This window comes from Parus major, chromosome 2, assembly GCF_001522545.3.
Source record: "Parus major isolate Abel chromosome 2, Parus_major1.1, whole genome shotgun sequence".
NCBI lineage: Eukaryota > Metazoa > Chordata > Aves > Passeriformes > Paridae > Parus > Parus major.
The window spans coordinates 4,422,665-4,435,527 of NC_031769.1; the positions used below are offsets into that span (position 1 = coordinate 4,422,665).

The window sequence follows — 12,863 nt, forward strand, 5'->3', positions numbered from 1 at the left end:
ATTAAAAGAACCTGCCTCTCATCTCTGGAGGCATCCTGGTTGTTGGTAGGCATTGGAGTGGGGATTCTGAGTGTCATTTCTGTAATGTGTGTGTATCTGCAGCCAGTGAGCACTTCCCTCCTCTGAACATGTGCTCCAAGGGCATCTCTGCTGAGGATGTGAGTTGCTGAGACAGTGGAACAACATGGTCTTGTACCAGAGAGGTGGCACTCCCTTATCCTGGACTGGCCCAGACTCTGTCAGCCTGGGAGGCAGACTGTGCTGCTTCCACATGCATATCCAAGTGATGAGTTTCTGCCTTTGAGGGGGTAGAATGCAGTGAATTCAAAGACTGATTATTCATTGACAGCACTCTCCTTTGGCCACCTATCATGTCATGAAATGGTCTCTTTTATATAAAATTCTCTTCTTTCCACAGGAATTCAAATAAAGAGCTCCATGATATTCGGTTTGAATTCACCCCAGGGAAAGGTGAGCTGGTGGGAAACTGCAGTGTGTGAAGGGGAAGTTTGGTGTTTGGTGTTGTGCTGTTGTGTGAGTGTCTGTCCACAGTGCCTTCCTAAAGGACTTGTGGTTGTTGGGCTTGGAGCACTCCTGTAGAACTCAAATGGATATGGTTAAAGTGAAACCCTTCAGTGAATTCCAAAGTTCACAGCACCTGGTGTGCACCCTGGTATCTATCTTTTGTAAAGAGCACTTCTGCTATTTGGTTTGTACAAGCTCCTTTAGGTTTCTCTGTGGTGCCTTCACCAGCTGGACAATTTCTGCTCTGTGGTGATGGCTCTTGGTTTTTCCTCAACAGATACTGCAGATGGTGTGTCTCAGGAGCTCATTTCAGCAGGTCTTGTTGATGGCAGAGATTTGGTAATAGGTAATTACAAATTATTTTTTTCTGCTCTAACTTTTTCAGTCATTTTTTGCATTTAAAAATGACCTGATTAGTGGGTGATAAGAAAATTTCCTCTGGCCTTGATTCTCTACCCCAGTGGCCCTGCACAACTGCTGTCAATTCTGGTGACAGTTCTGTGCCAACATGTAGGCAACCTCCAGTTCACAAGAAGATGATTTAGTTGGTAACATTATGAAGCAAATGTTCCTTGTAATGCAGAATGAAGTCTAATTGATTCATTAGCCAGATCATTATCATCTAAAAGAGATGCATCACCAAACTGCTGCACAAGCCTGTCCTGCTCACAGGTCCTGTGCAAGAGAGCTCTGGGACTGGAATCAGCCAAGTTTTTTGGGTTTGATTAGGGCTGGGAAAGGAAGTGTGAGGTGCACATGGCCTGGGGCAGCAGCATGAATTGTGTGGGGAGGAACAGCTGCCTCAAACAGCAGTTTGCTAAGTAAATGTATCCTCCTGTGCAGCAGGTGAGACTTTTAACTGTCAGCACTGCCTGTGTATTCCAACTGCAGCAAGCACAGCTGTTCCTTGTACACAGGAAAGCTGCTAGTGCAGAATTAACTGGATTTCCAGATGCAGTTGGGCATTATTACTATTGATCCCATCACATCCTGGGAAAAATAACTACTTCTGAAAGACTAATGTAGTAACAATAACAGTGTTTTCACAGTTCAAAGCTTTAGGTTTAAGTAGACTGAGTCTAATTAAGACTTAAACCTTTCCTTATCAGTGTAAATTTCAAAGTTTGTTAAGTAATAGAAAGAGGACTAATGAGTTTGGAATGTTTTTCTGCAGCCTGTCCTAATATTTTCCCATTTTCTTTGTGTCTGTGTGATTTCAGTTGCAGCTAATTTGCAGAAAATTGTGGAAGAGCCCCAGGCAAACAGATCCATCACTTTCAGACTGGTATTTATTCCTGTTCCCTAATTGATCAAGTTGTCCCTTGAAAGGAGAAGGCATTGCATGTAGATGTTTACTGCAGGCACCTGATGTATGCACTCTAAATCCTCCCTTCTTTCCCAAAGCTTCTTACTGGTTGTATAACTGTGGGCACTGCAGGCTCCCTGCTTGTATCCTCTGAGCAGCACCTGGGATAAATAAGCATGAGATGATGTGCTAATTAATGTATATAAATGCTGCAAAGGGGTATTTTTGGGGCTTGGGATTTGCACTTGCAGAAATATTTCAAGGCATGTGGATGGGCTAAGAATTGCCACAGATTCCTTTCCTGGAGGAAGAGAATAAGGGAGAGTCCAGATACATTGTCCCTGAAGAGGAAATGGGGAAATGAAGAAGAAAAAAGGAAAATAAAAGAGTAGTGGGCCAAATAAAAGAGCCAAAACTGAGAGTAGAGCAGGTGAATCTTTCAGAGGTGGTGAAATTTAGGGGGGTTACAGTGGCAAAGCGAGGGCATAACCAGTTATTGGGAGTGAAGCAGTAAGTGCTCTTATTTCTTATTCTTCCTGTAAGGAGTTTTCACTTCTTTTGCCCCAGTTATTGCAAATATGATCATACAATGTCCAGTTGGAGCAGACACTGGTGAAACTTCAGTCCCAGCCCTTCATAGCTTAAAAAAAAAAGGGAAAAATCCAAAAGCACTCAGTTTTAACTTTGGGTAGTGCGAGCTGCTGAACACAGTGCAAAGCTGTCCTGTGTCTGTTTCCTCCCCCCACCCTGTCTGATACACCTGCCTGTGGCTTCTGCTGGAAGGTAGAACATGTGTGTTGCTATTTGGATTTCTGTTCCTTGTTTCAGGCATCTGGTGTCGACGGCTCAGAAATTCCGGATGATGGCAAACTTATAGGATTTGCACAGCTCAGCATCAGCTAAACATTGGTCCCAGGAGATGCTTCCCAACAGAGAACCCACATGTGCATATTCGTAATGCTTCTGTTAGCCTAAAAAAAAACCACTACTGCCAAAGAATTGAACTACAGCCCCCTTCCTAGAAGCTTTAACATTTTCCTTAATAGGATCACAAACCTTCCTGAAATTACCGATGACGTTTACACCTTTTGTAAACAACTCTCATGTTTTTGTATCTGTCATCTCAAACATGCAGACCCAACACGTCATTGCCTGCATGTTCGTTTTATTATTGCCTTACTTTAAAGAAAAATACTACTGAGTACGAAGCAGGGGGTTCCACTGCTCTGATGATCTTGCCTAAGTGTTTGCTTACATGTGGTTTCATTTTTTTTTCACTTGCTATTTTTGCACAAGTTTTAATACTGAACGGATTTTTTTTTTTTTTTTGGTTCTTTACCTGCTTCTCCTTCTGTCTGAAACACCAATGTACATGTTGTTTGGGTCACCTGGAGTGCTGAGAAATCTGCTTCTCTTTGGCTGTGTGTTTTAAAACTGCTGGTCTGAATGCTTGCAACTGAGAATGCAAGTGGAGTCTTAACTCACAGGAGGGAGAGATGCTTTCCCTTGTGTTTGTGTTTTTGAGAAGTTCTTTGAGGTGTTAGAAGTCAGCTTCCCTTTGTAAACTGCCTTAATTTTATTTTTTTTTTTCTTTATCATTTTGGTTCTCTCCACATGAGTGCCAGGCATGGCATGAGGGCTGAACCTTTTAATTTACATTCAGCAGTCCTTCCTGCTGCTTTCATTCTGCATCTTAGACGTAGTCTGTTCTTGAAGCAGACCAGGGAGGCATTGCTGCCTGGAAACTGGTCTTTCAGATGATGAACACAGTATCCACGCTCACAGGGAGAGGTGATCTATGTCACTCTGCCTTTGGAACAGATGCACTTCCAAGTGTCCCTGAAACCCAGTTTGGTCATGCCTGGCTGGCCTCCCAACGTGTTCCCCAGTCCTTTGCAAGCTGGTACCCGTGGAACCATCCCTGTCGTGTTTTACAGCAATAAAGAATCACCAGTAGAGTGGCTGTACTGGGCAAAAGCGGGCGCTGGGTTTGTCCCTCCTGCACTAAATCCCTTGGGTCGTCGGGCTGCGCGCCAGCCCAAGCCTCGACGTTTGATCAGGATGTCACTGCACCCCTGTCACACACCTATTTAGCTTTTCTTTCCATGTGGTGTTGAAGTTGAGTTTCTACATGAATAATATAAATTATGCTCTGAGTTTGATAAGAGACACTTGTAATGCAATATGTGAATAATAAATGGTGTTGACTCTTTTTTTTTTTCCTACTGTTTCACAGTTGGCCTTTGTAACTGCTCTTGGCTCTGGAGTGTTTTCTACACAGAAATTGTAAGTCTGTAATTTAACACGCAGATGGAAACGTGCTTTGTTTCCATCAGACACAAACAATGCAGAAACAGAGCGGAATGACTAGGTTCAATTAGGACTTTTGTTCTGTTGTCTTTTTTTTTTTTTTTTCTAATTTCCATGTCTTCAGATGAACAATCTGTATTTATATCTTGTTCTCTATGAGCAGCTGTGGAAGCTTCCTGAATTGTGCATGTTCTTTTTTTACCGCCCCTGTTGCTTGTAGCCTCTGGGTGGATATTGGGTGTGTCCCCATGGGCACATGGCTGGATGAGTGTGAAGGGGAGGGAGAATAAGATGAGGATTTGGGAGTGAAATCATCCCAGGGTGCTGAGCCGATGCTCTCCAGAGCCCAGGAAGCGAGTGCCCGATAGCAGGGAGTTGGTTGGTGTGTGTTGGCACCATTCCCTGTTGCCTGACACAAAGCACTCCCTACGGTGTCCCCTATTGAGCTTGTTGGCTTGGGAAGAGCAAGCTGGCACCTTGATTTTCCCATCACCCTGTGCTCAGTGTGGATGTGTTGGGAGCCTTTAGGATACAGAGACAAGGTAGTTGTGGTACAGTATTATTTTTCCTCTGCCTGCATGCCCTGGGGACCTCCTCGTTCATTTGTGTACTGGTGCTGAGGAAGGTTAGGACTCAAACTGCTCAAATGGAACAATGCAGCATCTATTTATTGTTATTCCCCATTTTCCCAAAGCCAAGACTAAGAGAGCTTGAGCTCACGCTAACCCAAGGTTCCGTAGTTCTTTAATGGAGAAAATAAGCGAGGAAGAAGCTGATGGGTGTTGCTCTATAGATCTCCAGATCTTTTGGGTAGGGATCCAAAATATTTACTTGGGCTATTACAGTGCTAGACAACTGTCTTTTCTGATGTTGTTCCAGTAAGTGCCAATGCTGTTCATAATTGTTTTCCAGTGTCATTAAGAATTTGGTTTTTGTGCAAATTTCTGATCAGAACCTGGAAGCAGGTGGTAATTTTAAGTTAGTTCCTACTTTTAAGGACAATGCTCTGTTAATGAAAACGGATCCTCTTCACAACTTTGGTGTATTGTAGATTATAATGAAAGATGTAAAATAGTCAGGCTTTTTTTCCTTTTTTGGACTTTGTATTTTACTGCATGTGTCTAATTTTTAATCAATAAAGAACAAATTGTCCATTGCCAGGTGTTTGATGTGTGGTTTGCTTGTCATTGGGTTGGATGGTGTGTCTTGAGGAAAGGGTTTGGCTGAGTGGTGTCTACAACCGCTGGGGCATTTCTGTTTGGGGTGGTGGGAGGTTTCACAGCCCCCAGGAAGACTCAGTGGGGAAAGGGAGATCAAGTCCGGTCTAGATGGGGCTCTGAGTAACGTGGTCCAGTGGGAGGTGTCCCTGTCCATGGCAGGGGGTTGGAACTGGGTGAACTTTAAGGTGCCTTCCAACCCTAACCATTCCCATGAGTGCATCTCTGCAGGAGTTGTGTGCAGAAATGGTGCCAGGAGGGCACTCAGGATGGTGTCCTGGGAGTTTGTCTCCAGCTGAGGTTTGCTCCAAGCTCTACATGCCCTGTGCAGCAGGGAATGAGTTTCCCCTGTCCAGGAATGCCTCAGGATGACACAGGCTGGTGTGAAAGTGGGAGGATTTATACCCTGACAAGCAGTGAGAGCATGAACTGTTCTACCTCCTCTCCACAATGATTGTTTTTTGTGGGTGCCCTGGTCAACCCCAGTGGGGCATCCATGGTCTGTTTTCCAGTATGCTTTACAATGCCCTTCTTATGGATCTGTGGGCAGAAGGAGCATCCAGGTGGCTCATGGAAATCTCAAAGGGGCCCCAGGCAAATGCTTTTTCTACATGAGGGATGGGCTGAGCAGTGCTGGACTCAGTTCTCAATGATCATTTTACGCATTTGGGTCTCAAGCACCATTGCCCTGTGTCAAATTTCTCCCATCCTTTTACCCCATCTCCAAGTCCTCCCTGCGTTTACCCCCAGCAGCCTGCAGGGTGGCCCAGAACTGGTGGGAATGGGGGACATCCTGTGCCTGGTTTGCTCATGTTGCACAGGGAAGATGCAAAATGTAAAGGAAATGGCAGCTCCCGTCCCCTGGCATCACAATGAACAGGCTGCCTTTCCTCATCTCTGGTTCTGCCCATCCATTTACATAATTTCCTTTATTCCTCTGGGCCATTCCCAGCTCTGTATCATGCTGGGCTCGTTTTGGCCCCTCTGAACCTTGCTTTCCTGAGTGGTTCAGCAAATGCAGCTGTTGCAGTCACTGTGGAGAAATCTGTTCCCTGTCCATTCATCTGGCCCTGGCAGAGGAGGTGGCTGAGGTTCCCTGAAACAGGGGTCCTTCTGCTCCAGCCAGCACTGGATGTTTGTGGGTGGCACAGGGATGATTAATATATTACATGGTGTACTTCTAGTGACTGCCTATGAGTGCAGAGCTTATCTGAGGTTTAAACATTAATTCCAGCCCTCTGGGAAGTCTGTCCCGGCACTGTCCTGTCCCAAACGCAGACACCAATGTCAGGTGTCGGGGAAATTTTGAAAGCAGTTGGTGATTTTGGGCGATTCCAGAAATGCTTGGTGTTGCTTTCTGTGATCCCCTGCCTCAGTGTGGCATTCCACCAGTTTTGCCAGCTTTTCATGGTCCCGTTTGTGCCTCACCACTGTGACACCAGCTGGATCCGCGCCGTCGGCCCCAACCTGACGGAGGAAGAGCAGCTGAACCTCACCCTGCCCCGGGGCACGGACGGGGAGTTTGAGCAGTGCTCCATGTACTCCCCAGTGGACTGGGACCTCCATTCCATCGTGGCCTATGGGCTGAATGACACCGAGAAGTGCATCAATGGCTGGGTGTACCCCTCAGACCAGCCACCGTCCCTGCTCACCGAGGTCTGTATTTGCTGTTTGATGTGCTGGGATGTGGAAGGGATGGGACATCCAAATGGCCACAGTTTCCCCAGAGCTGGTGCCTGACCATGGTGCTGTTGGGATTTACAGGAGGTGTGGGTTGGCTCTGCCACACAGGCCCCAGGTGTAGTCCTGGACAGGTCTAGGCTCTGACAGATGTGCCAGTGGGGAGATGGATCACTCCTGGAGAGACCTCCTGCCCCTGGGTTTCCCCATCCCTCACCATATGGGAGTTAACCTTTCCAACTGAGTATCATGGAATGGTTTGGCTCAGGAGGGTCATTTAAAAGTCATCTAACCCAAGACAACATCATAATTGTTAGCTGAGAAAGATGCTAAATTAAGATAAAGGAGAGTTGGTTTAGATTAAATACTAGGAAGAAATTCTTTGTTGTGAGGGTAGTGAAGCCCTGGCACAGGTTGCCCAGAGAAGCTGTGGCTGTCCCATCCCTACAAGTGTTCAAGGCCAGGTTGGATGGGGCTCTAATCTGCCTGGGATAGTGTAAGGTGCCCTGCCCATGGTAAGAGAGTTCAAATTATATGATCTTTAATGCCCTTCCAACCCAAATCATTTTATGGTTCTATGATCCTTCCTATGTCTCTCTTTCCACTGATGTCCTCTGGATGCTGGCAATTGCAGGACATCTCTTTAACAGGAACTGTCCCAGGAATCAGCACTGCATCCATTCTGTCTCCTCTGGGAGGTCAGGTGGTCTGGCAGGAAGGAAGCTGCTGCTTCTATCCCCAGGCCCACCTAAAGCAAAATTTTCTGACCAGGAGGCTCCCATGGGTTGGTTGGGCTGGACAAGGGGGACTCCAGCAGGTCCCAGTGCACAGGAGAGGGACCCCACTGAGTGCCCCAAGGGTTTGTCCCACTTCTGACTCGTGTGCCCTGTGCATGCTGTGGGGATTCACATCCTCGGAAAAGGGGATACCAAAGCATCTATTTCTCCTTTCTCCAGTTTGACCTGGTGTGTGACAGGAAGGACCTGAATGACATTGCCCAGGCCATCTACATGGCAGGGCTGCTCCTGGGATCCATGATCTTTGGGCCTCTAAGTGACAGGTGAGGAGCCACAACCCCCCCTGCCCTGGATCTGTGCAAAGCCAGCACAGCACAGACCAGGTGGTGTGAGCCTGTCTGGACTGTGCACCCTGTGCATTTTGTCACCACTTCTCACTGACAGGGACCCTGACCAAAGTCCTCAGGTCCCATGAGGGCACAGCCACACAGGGAGGGGAAGGGAGAGAGACACAACATGTGTGTGCAGTGCTTCACTTGTCACCCCACAGTCTATTCTGAGCCTTATCAGGGTGATAAAAATCACTGCATAACCTGCTGGGCTCCTTGCCATCCCCATGGGGTGTCTCCATTGTGTCTTCCCTGTGTCTCTCCAGGATTGGCCGCCGCCCGGTCATTCTGCTCTCCGTCTTCCTCCAGGGCCTGTTTGGCCTGGGAATTGCCTTTGTGCCCCATTTCTATGTGTACATGGCCTTCAGGTGTGTCGTGGGGGCCTCCGTGTCAGGGATCACCATGACAATACTGGCCTTAGGTGAGTAGGATGCCCTTGGCCTGGGGCATTCCAAGATGCAATAGAAAATCTTCAAAGAAATAAAAACATTCATGTTTGACTAGAAAAACACGCTGACGAAGACAGGTCTTGATCTTCACTGTCCTTTGGTACTTTGGCAACTTCTCAGGCCTCAGTAAAAGCTTTGGGGAGCATCTCTCCCCAGCCAGTGCTCAGAGGAGGGCAAGGGGACAGTGTCCCAGCACAGGAGGTCAATTTAATCCTCACCTGCATAATAATTCTTCAGGGAAACACCCTGTTTGTCGCAAGGGAAATCATTTGGATAACTCTGAGCCTTCTTTCTTCCTTTCAGCTACAGAATGGATCGGTGTTTCCTCCCGGCCAAAGGCAGTGCTCACTTCTCACTGCTGTTTCGCCATTGGGCAGATGATTTTGGCTGGTTTGAGTTATGGGATTCGCAACTGGAGGCTGCTGGAAATTGCAGGATCTGCTCCTATATTTGCCTTTTTCTTCTTCATTGGGTAAGTAGGATGTGGCCAGAGCTCATGCAGATATGACAGCAGTGTGAGGGTAGGAATGAGGAGGTGGCAGCAGCTAAGAACCAAGCTGGACCTTTCCCATTGGAGTGCAGGTGCTGGAGGAGCTGCTGCAGAGCTCAGCACATCTCCCTGGGCACTGGACTGCTGAGAGCAGCAGCTGCTTTGCTTCAGCTCTGCAAATGTAGAGCCTAAATTTAAATTTTACCCTAAATACATTTTGGGTGTTTAGACCCATTGATCCCATGGGCCATCCACTTTAGAGGTGGGCTTGATGATCCTCGTGGGTCCCTTCCAACGCAGAAGATTCTGGGTCTGATTCTGTGGTGGCCAAGGCTTGCTGGACATGGTCCCAGAGAAAGGGGCTGTGGGAGGACTCAGCAGGACACAGCAGCATGTCCTGGTCTCCTCCTGGCAGGGTGCTCCCAGAGTCAGCTCGCTGGCTGGTGACCAAAGGCAGAATCGAGGAAGCCAAGAAGGTTCTGCAGAAGGCGGCAGCCATCAACAAGCGCAGCCTCCCACCAGAGCTGCTGGAGCAGGTACTGGGGGTTCCTGTGCTCAGACACTGCCCTGGGCCTTGCAGCAGCCCCTGGAGCTCAGCTCATCCCACAAACATCTCTCTGTTCCCACTGGGGATGCTCTGGCCATGGGCTGTGGGGGACTCCAGCTCCTGCTCCATCACACGGGGACGAGGTCAGGGAAGAGACCCAGCTTCTGCTGAGGCTCAGCCTGGAGCTTTCCGGGGTGCCCCATGGCATGTGGGAAGGACTGAAATGCTTCCCTGGCTTCTCTCCTGTGAGGGCTCCAAGAGTGTGACTGATGAGCACAGAGTGTCTCTTTAGTCTCAGGGTTTCCATGCAGAAGTGCCTGAAGGGGAGGGAGTTCCCTCCTTGCCCACCCCAAGGTTCCTACACTGGGGAAATGTTCATCCTGAGGAACCTCTCAGTCACCACCCCTGTGCTGGGCACCCAGAGCACAGAGGCACGAGCCCAGCCCCACTGGGCTGCTCTCCCTCCCAGAGCTCTGGGGGTCACGGGCCTGTCCATGAGGCTTTCCATGGTCTGCAGGTGCCAAAGGAGCTGGACATGGCTTTCCTTTTCCTGCTCTGACTCTTTGACTTCCTGTGTTTTGAAGCTGAAGCCTGAGAAAGAGGTCAAGTCTGGAAGTTTCCTGGATATCTTTCAGAAGAAGCACCTGCGGAAGGTGACTTTAATCATGTCATGTGCCTGGTAAGACATTCCCTGGTGCATTCTTCCCAAACTTCTAGCTGAAAGAAAAGAAGGAATTCACCTTGAGGGTTTTTGAGTGTTATTTGATGGGTGTTTTTGCTTCTGGCTGTTTAAGATGCTTTCTGGGAAATGTTATAGGATTTCCAGCTTTGGCAGGCCTGTGGCATTCATCTGGTTTTACATCTCCTTGGAAATGCTGTAGCTTAATCAGAATACTGTCATTGGAGATCAGTGCTAAATTTCCTCATGGCCAACACCTGCTCAGTGCCATCCTGCCTGCCTTTCAGGTTTGTGAACAGCTTTGTCTACTATGGGCTGAGTCTGAACGTGACAAATTTTGGCCTGGACATCTACCTGACTCAGCTGGCCTTTGGAGCAGTGGAAATCCCAGCCCGTGTTGGTTGCATCTTCATTCTGCAGAGGTTTGGGAGGAGGAAAACGCAGGCCGTTCTCCTGGTGCTGAGTGGCCTGGTGTGCCTGATCATCACCGGCATCCCTGAAGGTGAACAACCTCATCCCATATGGAGAGAACATCCTCTGGGACAGGGAGGCACAGAGCCCAAACCTTCCCTTGCTGGTCCTGTCCTCCTCCCAGCCAGGGTGGCTCGCACCCCTCTAGGCCTGAGCTGACCCTGGCCACAGGGGCCTGGCTGAACCCAAAGGGCCCATTCCAAAAAACCAAAACTTTTCTTGCTGATGGCGATAGTGGAGGGCAGAGCTGAGCCCCTGTCAAAAGAGCTGTGCTCTGGGAAAATTAATACCTGGGGGAGGTGAGGTGGTGGATGCAGAGTGCAGTGAACGTGGGCACCAGGCCAGAGCGGCCTGGTCCATGCTCAGACGCTGTCAGAGGAGGTGGCTCCCTGCAGGTGACACAGATGTCCCTGCAATCCCCAGTCTCCATCTGTGAGCGGTTTTGAGCCCTCTCCCATCCCATAGCAGCCATCTCCTCCTCCTCTCAGACCAGCCTGTGGCAACCACCGTCCTGGCCACCATTGGCAAGTTTGCTGCCTCAGCCTCCTTCTCCACCTCCTACGTCTATGCAGCCGAGCTCTTCCCCACGGTTGTCAGGTGAGCTCTCCCCACACATCGAGCTCCCCTCTGCCGTGGCTGGCAGCGGTGACGGGGCAGGAGCCCGGCTGTCCCCATGGCCACGCTCAGCCCCGTGGTGGCCTGGGGTGCTGAGCGCTGCCCACACCTCCTGCGGCCCCACAGGCAGACGGGCGTGGGGCTGTGCTCCATGGCTGCACGGGTGGCCGCGATCCTGGCCCCGCTGGTCCGTCTCCTTGGGCAGCACCACCGGGCCATCCCCATGGCCATCTTCGGGAGCGCCCCCGTGCTGGGGGGGCTGCTCTGTGTCCTGCTACCCGAGACCGGCGGCACCGACCTGGCAGATGGCACAGGGGACGGCCGTCCCCCGGCTGAGGTGGGTCCTGGGGCTGCCTCTGGGATGGGGATGTGGGGATCCAGCACTGGGGGGACCCCTTGGCCTTGCATGAGCTGGGGTTTCTTTAGGGGTTAAAGAGGTGGGAGGGCATGGAATGGAGCTGTCCCACTGTGGATAGAGGGAAGGAGAACCCTATAATCCTGCCTGTGGAGGTCATCCCTTCATTCCTGCCCTGGGATAGAACAGCCAGTGCTCCACTCTCCTCCCTCTGCCCTCCCCAGGGAAGCGCTGGGGCCTTGTAGCAACATCCTCTGGCTTTTACCCTCTCATAGCTCCCAGCCCTCATTCCCCATGGAACCAGGTGGAATTGCATCCTGATACTTTTGTTGTCCTGCTGGGAGAAGGTGCCCACAGGAGCAGTAGGGAATGGGATCCAGGCTGCTGAAGGCTGCCTGTCTCAGGGACAGCTGCTGTCAGCTCATTGCACACCTTTCCCTGCTTTTACACCCTTTTCCCTTTCATCAGGTCTGTGAAAATGCCACCAGCGGCTCTCAGAATGGGGAGGTGAAAGGAAAAGGTGGTGGCCAAGACAATGAGAGCACGAAGACCACGTACCTCTAGCTGGGTCTGCAGGTGGATAAAGGCAGCCCAGTGCTGTGGGCACTGAGGACAGGCAGGGTCTCTTCACCACAGGACACCACCATTGCTTAGACCATCACTGCCAATTCTTGGGTTTCCCTGTCTCTTTTGCCTTCCTGTATCTCCCTCTGTAGCTTGTCCTCAGGCACTGCAGGCTGTCAGTGGTGTCCAATAGGGCTCTCACCAGAGCAAACTGGGTGCTTTTCCCTTTGAGGAAAAAGAAGAAAGAAATCAAGAATTAGAATGAGGCATTCCTCATCATTTTTCCTGTTACGTCTCCGGGACGATGAGACTGTAAACTTTGTCCAGTGAAACACCCACGAGAGCACTGAGTGAACTTGCAAGAAAGAACTGGGCTGACTAACAGGAGAGCTGGAGCAGATGCAGCACTGAAAACAACTTCACACTTGCAAGGAGTGATTTATCATGACTGTCTAGCAAGATCATCCCATTCTCTCATTAAAAACACTCCCTTTTCCCTTTTCCCTTTTCCCTTTTCCCTTTTCCCTTT

General features: G+C 49.6%; 2 protein-coding genes across 2 annotated transcripts in view; both read left to right on the forward strand.

The window, feature by feature from the left end:
* Positions 1 to 5,299, forward strand: part of OXSR1 (oxidative stress responsive kinase 1) — an 87,462-nt gene extending 82,163 nt beyond the window's left edge. Inside the window, exons 15-18 of the mRNA XM_015619624.3 lie at positions 419 to 471; positions 803 to 871; positions 1,746 to 1,810; positions 2,660 to 5,299. Of these exons, the coding sequence (XP_015475110.1) occupies positions 419 to 471; positions 803 to 871; positions 1,746 to 1,810; positions 2,660 to 2,734 (262 nt within the window). The 3' untranslated portion in view covers positions 2,735 to 5,299. The remainder of the gene's footprint in view (positions 1 to 418; positions 472 to 802; positions 872 to 1,745; positions 1,811 to 2,659) is intronic.
* A 1,278-nt stretch (positions 5,300 to 6,577) lies between these two features.
* Positions 6,578 to 12,843, forward strand: LOC107214352 (solute carrier family 22 member 13-like). The gene is made up of 10 exons (XM_015649649.2): positions 6,578 to 7,014; positions 7,995 to 8,098; positions 8,431 to 8,585; positions 8,917 to 9,085; positions 9,519 to 9,639; positions 10,235 to 10,329; positions 10,617 to 10,831; positions 11,289 to 11,397; positions 11,542 to 11,752; positions 12,239 to 12,843. The coding sequence occupies exons 1-10, from the start codon at positions 6,643 to 6,645 to the stop codon at positions 12,332 to 12,334; spliced, it is 1,647 nt and encodes a 548-aa protein (XP_015505135.1). The 5' UTR covers positions 6,578 to 6,642; the 3' UTR covers positions 12,335 to 12,843.
* The last annotated feature ends 20 nt before the right edge of the window (positions 12,844 to 12,863 follow it).